The sequence below is a fragment of the Erpetoichthys calabaricus genome, chromosome 2, assembly GCF_900747795.2.
Source record: "Erpetoichthys calabaricus chromosome 2, fErpCal1.3, whole genome shotgun sequence".
Classification (NCBI taxonomy): Eukaryota; Metazoa; Chordata; class Cladistia; order Polypteriformes; family Polypteridae; genus Erpetoichthys; species Erpetoichthys calabaricus.
Window position 1 is genome coordinate 253,326,042 of NC_041395.2, and position 19,962 is coordinate 253,346,003.

The 19,962-nt window shown below is 36.8% G+C and overlaps 1 protein-coding gene across 1 annotated transcript in view; it reads left to right on the forward strand.

Annotated features, from left to right (window-relative positions):
• The window catches only part of rtkn2 (rhotekin 2), an 82,440-nt gene that overhangs the window by 25,343 nt on the left and 37,135 nt on the right, over nt 1–19,962 (forward strand). Inside the window, exons 2-6 of the mRNA XM_051922836.1 lie at nt 7,837–8,036; nt 12,768–12,826; nt 13,799–13,852; nt 16,830–16,947; nt 19,455–19,652. Coding sequence (XP_051778796.1) covers nt 7,837–8,036; nt 12,768–12,826; nt 13,799–13,852; nt 16,830–16,947; nt 19,455–19,652 — 629 coding nt within the window. The remainder of the gene's footprint in view (nt 1–7,836; nt 8,037–12,767; nt 12,827–13,798; nt 13,853–16,829; nt 16,948–19,454; nt 19,653–19,962) is intronic.

Consider the following 19,962-nt stretch of genomic DNA (forward strand, 5'->3'; position numbering starts at 1 on the left):
ATTTTTTTTTAGAATGTTTCTGTTTGGGGATCTGAGCTGCCACCACAGATCTAACTGCTCTGTGGATGATTCATTCAAACATTTCAAGGTCACTTTGTTGTAATGAAAGTATCTGCTGAATGTACTTTCTTAGTAACGATATTTCTATAGACTCGTGTCATATGGGGAAACTGTTGGGACCATAAAAATAATTTGTTGTAATACTCTCTCACCTCGGTCTCTCTCCTCTTTCTGTGCCACTGCAAAGCCCTGCCCGCCAAGCGTTCTGAAAAGTCTGAGTTAGTCTCCGTTGCTGGCAGTTCTCTCGCGGCCCAGCTGTCAGACGGCTGCGGACCGGTAGTGGGCCGCGGACCGGGGTGCTCCAGGACATGCAAAGGAAAGAATGGTACAGAGAGATCAGTTCAGTGCTATATGCAATCATCAGGTTCAAATGTTAACAGTTTACACACATGCAAGAACCGTCCTTCCTACATTTACGACATGTGTACCTGTTGCAATGTGCACACTTCTCTCTGTGCTGTGGTTCTTGCAGCACGGAGAAAAAAAAGAAAGAGACAAATATATGGGACATTAGGTATAAATTTATGGTACTTGTAAAAGTTAGCTTTTTTCAGTTTTATTCTCTCAATCACGATCACACTCTAACACCAGCCCCCCCACCCAACCCCGCCCCTCCTGCTCTGACTCTAAGTAACAGCGCCAGTATAAATTCACACCCGATCTGACACTCTTCGTTTTCAAATAATATTGCATTAGTGCGATGCTGTTTTCTAATTGGTACTATTCAGGTCATAAAATGATTTCTTCAAAATGTCACATATATTGTCTCTTTCTTTCAGGTGTATAATAGAAACCACAACACAGAGAGAAGTGTGTGCATTGCAACGGGTACACATGTCGTAAATGTAGGAAGTACGGTTCTTGGGTGTGTGTAAACTGTTAACATTTGAATCTGATTATTGCATATAGCACTGAACTGATCTCTCTGTACCATTGTTTCCTGTGCATGTCCTGGAGTACAAAAGAAACGGCAACATGTGGGGACTGGCAAGATCGGGGAAAAAAAAACCATGCGAAACACACAGTCAGTGATTACTACCGCAAGATGTTATGCGAATGAATATGAATAATGTGAATAATGTTTTCCGAAATGTACTATACAGGTCATAAAATGAATTATTCCAAATATCATATACACCTATATCTTTTATCCAGCCAGATCAGAGAATGTCCAGTTCCATTACCTCAAAACATCAATCACATCTATAGTTATTCCCAGTTTTAGATAAAAAGTAACAGCGTCAGATCCCTGAGGGGGGTTGGGCTAGGCAGTAGTCTGCATCGTGGTTGTGACTGAGAGAATAAAAGTGGAAAAACAAAAGGGTAACTTTCACAAATACTATAAATGTACAGCGGCTGTTACAGACACAAACCAAATGTATGTGTGTGCTGTATAATATTAACAATAAGAGCAGCTCACTACTGAAAACGGCAAATATAGGAGGCAGTGGGGATCGAACCGGGGACTCTTGATTACAAGTCAGGAAATCTTACCGCTACGCCATGGAAGCTGTTGTAGCATCTTTGAACCTTTTGTGAAAGTGTTTATTTCATCTTTGGACTTCAGGCTTCACACATTGTATAGTTTATGCCTACATTTTTTTAACATTTATTACTAAAATATGAAAAAGTTTCTGTTTTAACAATGTGTTTACACAGATTACTGTAGAAACGGAACACACATGAAATGCATGTGTTCCAAATAACAATCTATTATTTCCACTCTAAAACTCCAGCACTTCACTCACAGATAATCAATCAAGGCATGAGCTGGGAGAACATTGTGCACGGTCTGCGACGGTGGGAGGATGGAGTAGCATGCTTGTAGCTTGTCTTAATCAGCACATTTACAGGACAAAAGACGCTGAGGGAGAGGTGCAAACAGATTTAAGGTGGGTCGAATTTACGAGTTTTCTCATAGGCTCTGGTAATTCTAGTGTTAATCACAAAATACACCCTTACACTGTGTCCTTAATTGTTTTCTCTGTGACTCAAATACAGTGCTGTACGTTATGTTGCTCTGGTGAAGGTGCAAAAAAAAAAAAAAAGACGGCACAGAAGATGGTGTGTGAGACTTTTAAAATGTATTGTGTCATTATGATGGGGAATGTGCGACGCTTAAATATAAAAGCATTTGTACATCGGCATTTTGCGTCACCATATCAAACCATTCATCAAACATTGAAGCAGGCACATCGATCCTGTAGTAGCCTCAAAGCAGCTTTCTTAATATATATATATATATATATATATATATATATATATTGTCACACACGCGTGTTTAGGAGACAACTACAGGGCTTGAGTACATGTAATTCCATGCTGGACCAGGGGGTGGCGAAGTGCACTAATTCTCCCTCTCGATCTTTTCTAGACCATTCTAGGGAAATCCCGCCTGGCTCTGGGGCAGCCAACGATGTCACTTCTGGTTCTGGTCCTGATGACATCACTTCCTCTACTGGCCTTTAAAGCTGCCATCTTGTGTATAATGAATCAGTTCTGTTTTGGACTCGATTGTGTCAACATGTCTATGATTTTGCAACAGTTTTGCAGCCAGGAAAAATTATATGGGTGGCTGCCCCAAACCTTTGCAAAGTCTTATGGTGTTTCTTCTTACAATATATATACACTACTGTGCAAAAGTTTTAGGCAGGTGTGAAAAAATGCTGTAAACAAAGAATGCTTTCAAAAATGGAAGTGTTAATCATTTATTTTCATCAATCAACAAAATGCAGTGAATGAACAAAAGAGAAATCTAAATCAAAATCAAATCAATATTTAGTGTGACCTCCCTTTGCCTTCAAAACAGCATCACTTCTTCTACGTACACTTGCACACAGTTTTTGAAGGAACTCGGCTGGTAGGTTGTTCCAGACATCTTGGAGAACTAACCACAGATCTTCTGTGGATGTAGGCTTCCTCACATCCTTCTGTCTCTTCATGTAATTCCAGACACACTCGATGATGTTGAGATCAGGGCTCTGTGGGGACCATACCATCACTTCCAGGACTTCTTGTTCTTCTTTACGCTGAAGATAGTTCTTAATGACATTGGCTGTATGTTTGGGGTTGTTGTCCTGCTGCAGAATAAATTTGGGGCCAATCATACGCCTCCCTGATGGTATTGCATGATGGATAAGTATCTACCTATATTTCTCAGCATTGAGAACACCATTAATCCTGACCAAATCTCCAACTCCATTTGCAGAAATGCAGCCCCAAACGTTCAAGGAACCTTCACCATGCTTCACTGTTGCCTGCAGACACTCATTATTGTACCGCTCTCCAGCCCTTCGATGAACAAACTGCCTTTTGCTACAGCCAAATATTTCAAATTTTGACTCATCAGTCCAGAGCACCTGCTGCCATTTTTCTGCACCCCAGTTCCTATGTTTTCGTGCATACTTGAGTCGCTTGGCTTTGTTTCCACGTTGGAGGTATGGCTTTTTGACTGCAACTCTTCCATGAAGACCACTTCTGGCCAGACTTCTCCGGACAGTAGATGGGTGTACCTGAGTCCCACTGGTTTCTGCCAGTTCTGAGCTGATGGCACTGCTGGACATCTTCCGATTTCGAAGGGTAATAAGCTTGATGTGTCTTTCATCTGCTGCACTAAGTTTCCTTGGCCGACCACTGCGTCTACGATCCTCAACGTTGCCCATTTCTTTGTGCTTCAAAAGAGCTTGAACAGCACATCTTGAAACCCCAGTCTGCTTTGAAATCTTTGTCTGGGAGAGACCTTGCTGATGCAGTATAACTACCTTATGTCTTGTTGCTGTGGTCAATCTTGCCATGACATGAAACTGTCTTGAACAACCTCACCTTGGTAGCAGAGTTTGGCTGTTCCTCACCCAGTTTTAAGCTTCCTACACAGCTGCTTGTTTCAGTTAATGACTGTGTTTCAGCCTACATGTGACATTGATGATCATTAGCACCTGTTTGGTATAATTGGTTGATCATACACCTGACTATAATCCTACAAAGTCCCTGACTTTGTGCAAGTGTACTTATAAGAATTGATGCTAGTTTGAAGGCAAAAGGTAGTAACACCAAATATTGATTTGACTTAGATTTTTCTTTTGTTCGCTCACTTTGCATTTTGTAAATTGATAACACTGCGGTGGGTTGGCACCCTGCCCTGGATTGGTTCCTGCCTTGTGCCTTGTGTTAGCTGGGATTGGCTCCAGCAGACCCCCGTGACCCTGTGTTCGGATTCAGCGGGTTGGAAAATGGATGGATGGATGGAAATTGATAACAATAAACAATCATTATTTATATTTCTGAAAGCATTCTTTGTTTACAGCATTTTTTCATACCTGCCTAAAACTTTTGCACAGTACTCTGTGTGTTTATATATACAGTGGTGTGAAAAACTATTTGCCCCCTTCCTGATTTCTTATTCTTTTGCATGTTTGTCACACAAAATGTTTCTGATCATCAAACACATTTAACCATTAGTCAAATATAACACAAGTAAACACAAAATGCAGTTTGTAAATGGTGTTTTTTATTATTTAGGGAGAAAAAAAATCCAAACTACATGGCCCTGTGTGAAAAAGTAATTGCCCCCTGAACCTAATAACTGGTTGGGCCACCCTTAGCAGCAATAACTGCAATCAAGCGTTTGCGATAACGTGCAATGAGTCTTTTACAGCGCTCTGGAGGAATTTTGGCCCACTCATCTTTGCAAAATTGTTGTAATTCAGCTTTATTTGAGGGTTTTCTAGCATGAACCGCCTTTTTAAGGTCATGCCATAGCATCGCAATTGGATTCAGGTCAGGACTTTGACTAGGCCACTCCAAAGTCTTCATTTTGTTTTTCTTCAGCCATTCAGAGGTGGATTTGCTGGTGTGTTTTGGGTCATTGTCCTGTTGCAGCACCCAAGATCGCTTCAGCCTGAGTTGACGAACAGATGGCCGGACATTCTCCTTCAGGATTTTTTGGTAGACAGTAGAATTCATGGTTCCATCTATCACAGCAAGCCTTCCAGGTCCTGAAGCAGCAAAACAACCCCAGACCATCACACTACCACCACCATATTTTACTGTTGGTATGATGTTCTTTTTCTGAAATGCTGTGTTCCTTTTACGCCAGATGTAACGGGACATTTGCCTTCCAAAAAGTTCAACTTTTGACTCATCAGTCCACAAGGTATTTTCCCAAAAGTCTTGGCAATCATTGAGATGTTTCTTAGCAAAATTGAGACGAGCCCTAATGTTCTTTTTGCTTAACAGTGGTTTGCGTCTTGGAAATCTGCCATGCAGGCCGTTTTTGCCCAGTCTCTTTCTTATGGTGGAGTCGTGAACACTGACCTTAATTGAGGCAAGTGAGGCCTGCAGTTCTTTAGACGTTGTCCTGGGGTCTTTTGTGACCTCTCGGATGAGTCGTCTCTGCGCTCTAGGGGTAATTTTGGTCGGCCGGCCACTCCTGGGAAGGTTCACCACTATTCCATGTTTTTGCCATTTGTGGATAATGGCTCTCACTGTGGTTCGCTGGAGTCCCAAAGCTTTAGAAATGGCTTTATAACCTTTACCAGACTGATAGATCTCAATTACTTCTGTTCTCATTTGTTCCTGAATTTCTTTGGATCTTGGCATGATGTCTAGCTTTTGAGGTGCTTTTGGTCTACTTCTCTGTGTCAGGAAGCTCCTATTTAAGTGATTTCTTGATTGAAACAGGTGTGGCAGTAATCAGGCCTGGGGGTGGCTACGGAAATTGAACTCAGGTGTGATACACCACAGTTAGGTTATTTTTTAACAAGGGGGCAATTACTTTTTCACACAGGGCCATGTAGGTTTGGATTTTTTTTCTCCCTAAATAATAAACACCATCATTTAAAAACTGCATTTTGTGTTTACTTGTGTTATATTTGACTAATGGTTAAATGTGTTTGATGATCAGAAACATTGTGTGTGACAAACATGCAAAAGAATAAGAAATCAGGAAGGGGGCAAATAGTTTTTCACACCACTGTATATATATATATATAGATAGATAGATAGTAAACGGAGACTCTGATATCACATTCCAACTTTTATCACTGTGCCCCCCAACTTTTTGCTGGGACTGCAACTCGCACACGTGTCGTGTTAATTTCTGAGGACCTGCTCAGAGAACGTGTTAAATGAACGCTGGGAATGCATTGATGCGTGCACGTAGGGCTATTCCGCAGCTATCTCCTTCTTTGGCTTACTCTCCAGTGTCGCACCAATCTTCCTCTTCTCCTGCCATGTGAAGCCATGCACACTTCTACGCACATATTCACATATTCATGCAACCAATTCCATCTGTCTCCACTTATTTGGGGTAAGAGGTAACACCACCTGCCCTCACTTTCCCCAGCTTCGTCAGTTATTTCAAGCCAGGATGCTTCCTGAAGACTCGCTGATGGCCACAAACTAGGTCAGTGGATTTTAGCACCAGAGAAGCACCTTCAGAGTGCTTGCAAGTAAGCAATCTCTTGCCTCTCCTACCTTTTCACACTCCGCACCAGAATGAATTTTGCCATGCTTTTGCACATGGTGAAAAATAAGTTGCAGATTAACTCAAAGCATAGGTGCTAATGGCACCAATTTCACTGCTGGCAAAACAACATTGCTTTTGTCTTTTTTTTTTCTTGCAAAGCGAAACTCTTTTTTTTTTATGCTGCAAATTTAAATTTGTGCAAACTGTCTTGCTTATCATTATACAAAATATTACCACTAAATGTTACTGTTCTTTCTGAAATACAGTTTAATAACATTTGGCAGAAAGCAACTCTATTCTACAAGGCTATGTCATTCATAACATTAATGATTATGTACAGGTAAAGTATGTGTAAAATGTGATATCAGTATTCATTCAAACATTATTATTCACACTCACTTTTTCTGGGATACTGTTACTGTGCATACTAGAGCCTATCCTGGTAACAAGGAGGCGCCAAACCTTAATCACAAGAATACAATTTAGATTTGCTAATTCATTTAGTATTTGAGTAGAAATTTGCACACACACACTAATAGGAGAACACTAGGTCTTTGCACTATGGGCATCACACCTCAAATTGCAAAATATATATTTTAATATAATAATTCTAAGGATGAACAATAGTGCTGCCTCATAGCTGCATGGTGTGGTTCATACCTGGAGTGCCCACTGCCTTTGTGGATGTTAAAAATTCTCTCTATTTTCTCCCACATCCCCAAGATGTAAATATATTGGGGTAAATGTGTGCCAATTATTGGACTGAAATTCCATTTACCGTTTGTCTCTTCTCTGTGCTGGAGGAAAGCTTAGGAGGCAATGGTACCTTTCAACCCCATCTTAGAAGTAAAGGTAAACTGGGCAGATGAATTAATTCATTTGTATTTGAAGAAGAGCATTACATTTACTTAGTAAGGAAGTTAATTGTTGAAATTTATATGTATGTGGATATTTTTCACAAATAATTGCAGAATAAAAAGATCAGTGCCATAGATTTTCTTTACAATTATACAGTCCATTTAGTATTTATTTGGGGCTTCACATGTAAATTAAGGCCTGATTCAATTCTCCCTTTTAAGGGTGTATACACAAGTTATTTGTAATGGTGTACATGTTTTAACACAATTTTCTACATTTAGTCAAGTGTTTGTAGTCTTAGGCCTTGTCAACTATGTAGAAAGTAATACTTTCCTAGTACTTTTATCATTAGTGTTAAATGTAAATAAAAATTTCAAGGCAATATTTTTTTTGAGTCACGTTTTCCATTAAAATGTAGTTTTTGTCATTTCTGTGTGTCTGTTTTAATGTAGGAATGCCATATACAGGAGAAAATAGACTTTGAGATCAGAATGCGAGAGGGGGCATTAAAACTCCTTGCTGCCAGTAGTCAAAGAGAGCAGATTTTAAATGCTTCTAAAAATGTAATGACCAGCAACACGCGCATTCTTGCCTATATGACTGATCTACAAAGAAAAAAAGAATCACAGATTACAAACAGCCTAATGAGAAGGTAAGTTTCAAATTAAGACTTCTTCCTCTCACCTTTAAAATCTATGGTTCAAATCTTGATGTCAAAAGGTCTCTTTCCTCCCTTTTGGTAATAAAGATCACCTAAAATCTGCGTCAAGATTTAAAAGCGTGGAACATGCTTAGTAAACTTCTTTGAGACAATTTTGATGAGAAATAGCATCCTTAAATTGGTGCAGCCTTTAACTGGGCAATACGTATAGGTTTGGTGTGTAAGCTAAAAACTGGGCTTTTACTTAAGGTGTCAACTTCTTTTCATTTGTTTAAATCATTAAATTCACTCATTGATTTAGGGCACTTCTAGTGTACTAAGCACAGTTGGTTTATTAATAAGAATTCATGTAAAATGCTTTCATAAGATGATGCTTCTATTTCAAAGTGAGCAGATCCGTGTACATAAATTACTATGTTCAAAGCTCTACCTCTTATGTTGATGCTGAAGTTTATTTTTATGTATAGCTATATGGCTTGGATGCAAAATAATACATACTTTTTCCCACTGATCCTTATACTCCTTGAACAAACACAGAAATCTACAGTATTTTTAGAATTAGATTTGAAATGGGTTTGCTTAAAAGAGGATGATGAGTGGAAAACAATAACATCTCACAATGTTCTTGAGAAATAATCTGAGATTAAACTAACATAATCATGGTATTTCAAGCATTTGCTAATTACATGTTTTGAGGGGTACTTAAAGCTCTCAAAATTGTATATACTGGTAGAGTAATCACCCTCTTTTGGGTCTTAATTTACATGTTCCATCCATCCATTTTCCAACCCGCTGAATCCAAACACAGGGTCACGGGGGTCTGCTGGAGCCAATCCCAGCCAACACAGGGCACAAGGCAGGAACCAATCCCAGGCAGGGTGCCAACCCACCGCAGGACACACACAAACACACCCACACACCAAGCACACACTAGGGCCAATTTAGAATCGCCAATCCACCTAACCTGCATTTCTTTGGACTGTGGGAGGAAACCGGAGCGCCCGGAGGAAACCCACGCAGACACGGGGAGAACATGCAAACTCCACGCAGGGAGGACCCGGGAAGCGAACCCAGGTCCCCAGGTCAATTTACATGTTCATATAGTAATTTTTTGTGTGCAGTTGGTAGGCAAAATTAACCTATACCAAATTTCTTATGAGTGCAACTGAGGTTTAACTTACGTGCCTCACAGATACAGAAGGAATTTTCATCGAAAAGGAGGACAAAATAGCCAAAGAACTAGATAAATATGTTGCTCAAGTATTACAAATGGAATTCCAAGTAAGGAGTAAAAATAAACAAAAAAAATTAAAAGAGAACAGTTAGATCTGCTCTAAATACTAGGTACATTGAATAACAAAACCATTGGAACTGTTTTGATCCTCCAAGTACTGCTCAGGGAAATAAAAGACATTATAGTGTCCAGCAAATACAATCAGTAATTTAGTATGTCACTGTGATTATTGCTTTGATTATGCATTCATATTTTTTGCTTTATTTACTTATTTTGCATATTGATTTAGGTTGTGCTTGGGCTCATATAAAAAATTTTTTTAGCATGTTCCCGGAATATGACAAACTATATGAGCTGTGAAACAAGGCCTTTTTGAAATGTAGATATATAGAGACAAATCTGAAAACAAGATACAGCTAAAGGTCAAATAATCCACCCAGCCTTTGGACCTTTCCTCTGAAACAAGCCAGCTGGAAAAAGCTGGAGAGCCAAGACCTCCATCAAAGATGAAGAAACTGTTCCTGTGATGTAATTACAGCAGTTTTTTTTTTTTGAGAAGCTAAATTAGGATTAGAAGATAAGCTAAATGATATTTTCTCCAATGTTTTAATGTTTTGTCCTCTGCGGTCTGTTTTGAGGTATGTGTGTAGGTGTGTTTCTTGGCTAACAGCAGACCTTAAGACAAAAAAATATATTACATTAGTCATTTCCGATGAAAAAGTACTTGATGACAGGAAAGTTGCAATGTGACAACAATTTGCAGAAAGCAAAAAGAATAATCTAGAACTTGAAAATGTATCCACTAGTTGTAGATCAAATTGCAATATTTTTATCTTAGTGGCATTGTTCAAATTATAAAAAACAAAATACTCCAAGATTTCTTGCATGGAAATAATAATAATCTTAAGAAGTATTTAGCAGTGGTTTATGAGAGAAAACTTCAATTAAAAAATCAGTACAGACATTTTGAGTAGTAAACAAAAGCAAAGCGTACAACATTATTTGCTTACGTTTTCAGAAAAACATACAATACAATTCTGCAGTGAAGATTGTAATTAGAAGCCAATGTTAGAGGTACTGTAACTTGGTAAACTGGATTTCTAGAAGGTTAATAGGTAGAAGACAAAGTGTACAGATGACAACTGCTGCACATAAGGTGAGATCATGAATGTTGGTTGAGTATATCTAATGGATCTCTTACATTAATTTATATTAACAAAATTGATTATGGTATTGTGAGTGAGTAAGCCTGTGAAATTTATAGATGACATAAAATACAGGAGGCAATAAAAATAATTAGTCTTCAGAACTTAGAATCTGCAAGTACTAAATGCATATAAAAATATTAATTATAAATACAAAATGCATACTGCAAGCTAGAGGAAGCAAACTCTGAAAATTTGTAGGTTAATGTTGAGGTAATATTCTCATCTTCCAGGCAATATGCAGAAGTAATTAAAAAATAGGAATGTTGGATTATATAGTAAGAGCTGTTGTATATAAATCAGGAAGTGGTGTATTCAGACTCCGTATTGTAATAGTATGAATACATTAGAAATACATTATTGTCTTCATTTCTAGTCACTGTACCAGCAAAATACATAAATGGTGGAGTCAAGACAATGTGTTTAGATAGATAGATAGATACTTTAATCCCAAGGGGAAATTCATATTTTCACCAAAAAAAGAAAAAACATAACATTCTGGAATGAGTTTGAAAGGTTCAGCATCTGTTTCATTGATTTTTATCTTCAGATGGATATTGCATAGAGCTAATGCCTCGCAGCTCCTTTGTTTATCATTGTTAGTGACATTGGGGGGAGGGCTCAAAATTATATACACTCCATATTTTCACATCTCAGGTGATTATTTTTAAAACTACTGAAAAGTAATATTGTGTTAAGCAGCGAGAGACACATACACAATATTCTACCTTACAGAGCTTCCATTTAGCTTACATGAGATACTGTTTGCATAGAAAGAGAACATGTACTGTATGTATCCCTCAAAAAAGATTGTGTCAAGAATCTGTGACTAAAATGAATAACTTCCAACTTAAGTTTGTTTTTAAAAACTTTCCTTAAAAGCAAGGAGGATGTGTCAGATTGCCAAGAAACAGAAGATTTTATACAAAGGTGTTAATTACTGTCCTGAGACAAGAGGGCAAACTGGATCTATCCAGAATAGGAAAACAAAGGGGAAGGCCCAGACGGGCAATGGACATCAGAATCTGTAGTTTGAGAATCAAACACATTACTAGTTGTCGTTCACGCCAAATCTCACTGTCAATAAACAATTCTTGAATTTGGCCTTAAAGGCAGAGTTTCAAACAAAAAGCCATATGTGAAACTGGCAAATAAAACAAAAAGGTTAAAATGGGCACAGACTTTGGACAGAACATAACTGGAAAAGTATATTACGCTTGACATCCCAGAGTCGCCCTTTCTGTGTTGCAGATGACACTGGTATTTGGTATGTATTTAGTGAAAAAGACAACTTGGACTCTGTAAGGTATTTGTTTCTCAAACTACACACTCTGATGTTCGTATCCTCTTATGAAGTTGCCCATCTGGACCTTCCCCTTTCTTTTACTGTCTTATCGTCCTCTTCTCTCAAGACAGTAATAGACACCTTTGTATGAAATTTTCTGTTTCTTGGCAATCTGTCACATGAAATAACCTTCAGTCTGCCAACAATACAGTGATTTTGCTTGAGAAAGTGGGTTAATTTTGGCAATTAGGACACTGGAGGAATTGCTTCTGAAAATGGGAGTATAAATTAAAAATCTGTAATTTTAAGCAGTAATAGCCATTATACATGCTAGTAATACCTTGGCTATATTTTTAAATCAATTTAATGGTATCTTGATAAAAAAGGTTATCAATTTCTATCACAATCATGAAAAGTTCTGAGTGACCTCAAACATTTGACCAGTACTATATATTGACTTAAATTACAAATAGAGGAGTTGGAGTTGGTGGTATCATAAATTGAGGAGTTGGAGTGGTAAGTTTTGTGTACTGAATCCACAGTCCAAATTTTAGTGTACCTTTTCATTTTAAAGTTAAAATACTATATACAAATGAATTAGGTAAGCTTTTGTAATGATCAAAGTCCTTTGAAATCTCATCTTAAGTCATTTATACATATGAATCACTGTCTTCTAAGGAAGCAAAGGAAAGGAATGAGTTTATGAAGTATATAGGAATAATGTTGTTACTGGATATAAATTTTATTTAAGTTACTTTATATTTATCTTGAATATTGTCTTAACTGACTAATTATGGACAAGCTGACTAGGTATACTGTAATTATTTGCTGTACAAAATCTCCCTAATATTTTGTTCAAGTTTAACCTGTTATTCTCACAGATTATATTTACAGTAATTACAAAGTACATATTCAGTTTTCTGTGTCCGATTGTTTACAAATGTATGTTTTTAGCTCTTAAGTTCACTGAATGTTAAGCCCTTATTGTCTGATTACAGGTCATCAGATGTAGCTATCAAAGAGCGTACAGCATGCAAAGGAAAAGTTGCAATATCAGGTAGCAATTTCAAATTTACATATCAAGTCAATGCTTTTAAGTAAGGTAATGGCTAGAAGTATAATACATTAGGTTTATACTGTATATGTCATCATGACATAGTGCAGTTCAGCAAATTAAGAATAATCTGGTCATGTTCTCTGCAATGTGAAAGTTGTTCTTAAACTGAGCTGATTTATAACCTTTCAAAACCAGGGAACTGAAATTACATTTAAAATGTTTACATCTTAGCTGTTGTCATTTTTGTGTGTATGGCTACAAATGCTATAGTCTTTTTTTTTTTTTTTTTTTTTGTCTGGCTGATGAGACCAATGTTGCACCACTAATGCAGGATCTGTTCACTAAATGTTTTTTGTAAAATAAAATGGCAAGAATATGTTTTGAGCATAGTAACATTTCAGTACATTTAAAGTTAGAAAATTAAATATGTTACATTTGACAGTATGTGTATGTAACATAGTATTCTAAATTAACAAACTTCTGAAACTTGCCAATTCAAGGAGGCTGGTGCATATTTTGGCAGCAATGGGTGCAATGCAGAAACCAACCTCTACAGGGCATAAGTTCATCATATACCCATTTTAATGAACACAATCACATTCACACACATAGGTTGGTTCTAAACAGTCCCCCAATCATAACAATTTCAGGAAAAGGAAGGAAAAGATAAGGAGCCAGGGAAAACTCCTACAAACACTGAATATATATGCAGACTATGCAGATAATGGCCTAAATGTATGGGAATTGTATTCAATGTGCTTGATTGGTCTAGGGAGCAGAACTAACAACTGCAGGTCTGTGCTGCAATCAATCCTATTGTATGCATATATAATATGTATAATTTTATACTGTTTTTGTACTCAAATAATTCAAAATCTTTATTCCAGATGTAATTTGTGCTATGAAGTCAACTTGATGATCTACATATATATTAATTCATAGTGTTTTTTTTTTCTCTCCTCCTTCTTCTAGATATTCGAATACCTTTAATGTGGAAGGATTCGGATCACTTTAACAGCAAAGCATGTAGGTTCCATTAAAAACAATAAGAAATAAAAAATGTACAAGTCTGTAGAAGACCAGGTTTCAAAGCTTACTGCAAATATTCTTAAAATAGCAACTGCATACTTGACCTGCTGTGCCTAAAATTAGACTTTCACAATATGCTCATAGATTGAGATCAAAATGAAAATACATACTGTATTTCCTGAATTCATGGTAAAATTTAACATACATGAAAGCTCCTTCAACTTTAATTAGATATTATTTGCATTTGGTTGCTTTTTTCTGTCTGTACAGTTTAAGAAAACAAATATTCTGTCTTTGTGTTTCTTTTAAATCAAGCTTCACACTTTAATTAAGGTATACAGCTTAGCTGCGTGTGTGTGTTTGTGTGTGGTATGTGTCTTTTCCCCATCTATTTAAAATAATTTTGAAATACTGGTTATCTATATCACACAATATAAAAATAAATGTATTTTTGAAAAGGAGCCTACACATTTCCTGTCTTTTTTGCTGAGAGAAAAAGGTGGTAAAATTGCTATTATTTATTTTCTAAAAGCATATTTTAATGATTCACTGATCATTTGTGCCTTTTGATAAGCTGGAAAATGGATTCTTGGTGCATGATTCACACAAAGGAAAATAACAAGGCAAACAGAATGCCATTGATGCAGCTCTGCTAGTAAAAATAGACATGTTGATGTTGTTTTACACTAGATTGTTAATTGTTGGAATTGTTTGTTAGTGTGGACTGTTTATTGCTAGGATTTATTAATCTAGTTATAGTATAGGCAATATGGTATAGGCTAATAATTAAGAATCAGAGTTTAATGTAATCTGTGTTTCTTATTTGGAGCAATTGAAAAACACTAATTTAGATTTACTGATCTTGTAAATTAATGAGTTTATTTGTCTGTGTTTGCTTTTCAATATGTATACTGCATATTAGATATTATAGGTGTATTACAGTTGATTTATGAGCAGTTGCCTTTATGCTATGAAGTATTTAATGTTGTGCATGTATGAATTTATGCTTATTTCTGAACACATTTTTCTCATGTTAACATTTTGGTTGTGCCAGTAATGTTCCCATTTTTTATGTATGTATGTGTATACTGTGTTTGTGAGTGAGTGTATGTGCGTGTGTATGTGTAATATAAAATACAGTATATAAAATAAATGAAAAGTTAGATAGCAAAGAGAAGATAGAAAGGGATCTAAGATTTAACATAGCTCTTGGGGCTTAAAATGAATAGCTGTTTTCAAAAAAGGCTACCCCTTTTTTAGCATAGCTGAGTTAGTTTCTTTTAATACGAGACATTCTTAAGTTGTCACAAAATAGAGGGATTATATTACAACAGGCATACCTGTGTAAAGGGTTGATAAGTACCTGAGAGAGAGAAAATGGTAGCACTCAAAGCAAACAGATATTCAATAGAGCCTGAACTTACGACAAAGTTGTAGAGTTTGACTCAGAGACAGATTGTCTTTCTCACAGGTTAGGTGTAATAGTCGGCAAAATGTAGATTATGAATATCGTACATGATTTTTAAATTACACCCTTGTGCAAATTAAGTGAAACAATCTCTGAAAATGACAAAAATCAGTTTTGCTCATTTTTTTTGTTATGAATGATATTCATATATTTGCATCAGTACATGATATTCCAGAGTGCGTGAAACACCCACAAAAGTTGTTTTGGGGTTGCTTCAGTGGTTATGGCATTGGTTGCTTGTACTCGGCCGAGAGTGTGATATGCTTACAACAATACGTTGAACTTCTCCACAGAAAAGATTTTCCGAATTGAAAGAGTTATTTCCTGTTGGATCCAGTTGTTTTCAGCAAGAACAGGCCCCATTTCACACAAAAAATGTTTTCAATGAAAATCAAATCAACATACTGGAGTGGCATGAAAACTCTCCTGATCTGAACCTAAGTGAAAATGTGTGGTCTATTTGTAAGCAATGACTTTGAGGAATGGACTGGACAACCATGGAGATGATGATTCAGGCCCTAATACAAGTTTGGTACAGGGACCCCAAAATCCTCTAAGACTGTTCAAAATTGGTGAATTCCATGCTGAATCATATCCAGATGCTTCTTAAGAGTTGAGGGTGTCATATCATGTACTGATGTGGATATATGAATATCATGTTTCAATTAATTTTCACAAGAGTGTATAAACCTGTCTAGCACAGATTATGGGAAATGTACACTTTTGGTAAGTGTCTTTCCACTCTTGTCTTTGAATCATCCTGTAACTGAAGTATTATTTAATTTTGGTCTCTACAATAGATACTGTGGGTAGTTTTGGGTACTGAAGAATATTACAATGAACAAAATATTTCTTTTGCATTTTGTGTTAAGTTTCATTTCCCACTGAAGTCTTCAAATGGCCAATAGTATCTTCCATGTGTATGTTTTCTAAGTGTTTTGATGTTGTAAAGATGCCAGAAAGTAAATGCTGTCTATTTCAAGGAAGGTGAAATGCATTATTTAATTTGTAGAGTACGGTTAACAGTGATGACATTAAATCAAAGTGCATTTTGTGTTGGTATCAAATTCTTAATGGGTTTTTACTGAAAATGGGTGAAAAAAACATTTTCCAGACAGTTTGTGGATAATAGCATGCACATCAGAGACAAAGAATTTAGAAGAAATGACAGATCTTGTTTCCATAGTAACCTATGCTATTACATACTGAGATAGCAATAAAATTCATACAAGATTCCCATTCCTTACACATTTACTATCCAGTAAGACAGATTGGAGTCTAGTAATACCAAATTTCCCTCCATCTTGAATGTTTAAACCCAAGTATTTTTTTATTCCAAATAAATAGGGGTACAAATCAATCATAAATCTTAAAGAAGATGAATACCGAAAAGGCATGGAAATGTCATGAATGGTGCTGTGTAGTAAGAAAAAACATGTTCTATATATCATTTGCTTTCAGAATGCATATAATTGAAATCTGAACAGTATCTATTTTTTCATGCAGGCTGTCCACGTGTTGCAACCTTTTGCATGATGAAAATTGGATCAGAAATTTTTGATACTGAAATGGTGGTTGTAGATAAAACTGTTACCGACATATGTTTTGACAATTTAATGTTGTTGTAAGTATTAATTAGTTTTTATCTTACAAATTTAACATTACTTGTAATAAAATTAAGCTTTTCTTGTCTTAACATGATTTATTGCATTTTAGTCATTACTACGGTAATAATCTGTAGTAGTGTTCCTTTTTTTATGTTTACCTATAAAACAATTTTATGTTCGTAATTTTGCAACTGATCCAAACCTTTTTAGTGATACTTGTTGGCAAAACATTTCAAAGCAAAAGCATTGTCACAAAAGAATTAGTGGAGTGATCCTCTTAATAATGCAAAAAAAAGCTAAAGTATACAAGAGGATTCATTAAATGAAGAAACACACATGGGTGATGAAATAATGGAGAACACTGTGATGGAAACAAGGGGTATCAGCAGCCCCAAAACCCCAACATGAACACACACAGAGTCCTGGGTTCAAATAATGATGGTTTATTCACCCAAATTCCTTCTCACAATACCTCAAAGTAGCACAAATGATCTCTCTATCTCTCTAATCCACAGTTCCTCTCTCCACAATACTCTTACCACTGCACTGCCCTCCTTCTCCAGTTGAGTGTTGCCTTCCTTCCTCCCAGCTCCAATTCGCCCCGACAAGGGAGTGAGGTCCCTTTTATTGAGGACCCGGGAGTACTTCCAGTGCCAGGGCGACTGCCCGATGGAAGTACTTCCGGGTCATACAGACGTCTTATTGTAGGGAGTGCATCTCCCTGCAGCGCCCCCTTGCAACACTCAGGGACCCCAGCAGGGCTGTGTTGCCTGACTACACTTCCCAGCATGACCTACTGGTTCCATACTGGCCACAGATATCCAGGGCCGCTGCCATCTAGCGTCCTGGGAGAGTAAAGAGTCCCCAGCGACGACATCTTCTGGTGGGCTATCCGTCCATCTTCTCCGGCCATCATTTCCGGGTATGGCTCCTTCCTCTCCCCATCTGCCTGTTTGGAGCCTCCCGTCAGGGTAAGGAACCATGCCCTTCCAACCCCTGTGGCATGTACAACACAAACTGTTAAAACTCAAAAAAGAATTTTGCTTCCTTTCCTCTTCTTTCTGTCTGTAGCCTTTTTTTTTTTTGTAATACCAAAGCTATCCTTGAAATTCTCAGCTTGACAAACTCTGAAATTTGAAATTTAACAGAAAAATCAAGAGTGTAAAAAAGATGTAGCAAGCATTCAAATATGTTTCTTACTGAATTTGTATTGTCTCAGATTATTACCTAAAAGTTAGTTACCACAACATGTGGGCCGAATATCACGTTCTTAGCTGCTCTCAGCTGATTCTCCTGGGTTTTGTTTACCAATGGTGTTTCTGCATTAAGGGCCAGTGTGTGCACCAGATGTTATGCAAAGTTAGTATTTAGCTTACCTTGGTAATTTAACTTTTAATTAAGGTGTTAATAATAACCTGAAACTTTGTCTTTTTTTAGCAATTTATCATTTTTTTTTTTTACCAATTTACTGTTATATGCTCAAAATAATTTCTTATCTAGAAAAATACGAAATCAATATCAGGAATGGTTTGAGCATACAACCAATGCCAATCAGAATGGGGCTGAGCAGCAACTTGACCTTCACTCACCACTGAGGAGTACCAGTTGTTGGTACAAAATTTGAAAAACTACCAAGGAAAACTAATGTGTGCTCCTTCCACTTTGTAAAAAAGAAAAAAACAGTATTATACCCCGGTTTCAAAAAAAGTGCAGAGTCCTGGTATGGAAAGAAAATTTATATAGATAGTTGTGTTTTTCTTTTTTTTTTTTCTCTCTTTCAATTTTTTGCTGGTCTTCCACTGTCCAGCAAACAACGGGCTGCATGGTAGGGAGTGCTACTAGACAGGCCCAGTGTCTTGCATTTGGGCTGTGTAATTCTTGTATTCTTTCCATTTTATAGTGGCTTTTCCTTTTTTATCTCAAAGCCATTCGATTGTAAACTTGACGTGGTTGTGGTTGTATTGTTTCAGTTTAGACAGTACAAAGACAATGTATTTTTTTCAGCAGCAGGGTGGTTATATTGTTGTATTTTATCAAATGCTGACTGTCAGATGGTACCACAATGATCTGCCTTGGCTTTAAACCCTCCTACCAGAATCTAACTTGGCAAAGGCATTGATTTGCTTTCTAGTTTAGGAGAAGTACTACTTTTGCATCAGACTTTTATAAATATAAGTAATATATAAATACAGGTATGTTTTTCTTGGCCTCCTCTTTCATATAAGTTTAGGTGAATGCTTGAAAAATTCTCACACTTGCATACTTACTTAAGTGCATGTTTAAATATACATATTGTGTAATGTGGAAAATATTTCCTTGATAACAATCTTAACTGATGGAAGGACTTTGTGGGCAGGAGCACTAGCTACTACAGCAGCTGTGTAGCTTCAAAATAATACTTGTTTAATTAAGAAAAATATATATTTTATTTTGAAGACGATTATTTTTGAAGCTATGCATTCATTTGTTGTGAAATGTATGCATGACTTTTTTAAAATAAAGTGTTGAATTCTGTGTTTTCCAGCAGTGAAGCAGGGCCTAATTTTGAGCTAACATTACAGCTATATAGCTGCTGTTTGGAAGAGGAGCCCATGGGTGTTAATACTCCAAAAAAACTGGCTAGGAAGCTTGGATCCTCAATCGGGAAGGCATCTGGAAGGAAAATGTGCTTACTTTTGGAGGGAAGGGAAAGTGAAGATTTCCTACAGTCCAGTATTGAAAAGTATGTGCTTTCATACCTTATTTTGCCAAGTAGATTTGATTTCAGCTGTTATGTTGAGTGTATTTAGCCATATCAGCTCTCGAGTTTTAAAATAATTTAAGCAGTATATCTAATTATTATCCATAAAAAATTTACCATTTAGGATAGGTATTTTAAATGCATCCTGTGTAATGCATGCATTTTTGTTATAGTTACTCTTAAAAAGCCTTTGTGGTATTCTGCAGCCATCCATGGTGCTGAGGCCTTTATATAACTGTTTTGCTAAATAGGGAGGCTTTGAGATATATTAAAGTAGCTGGAAATAATTACT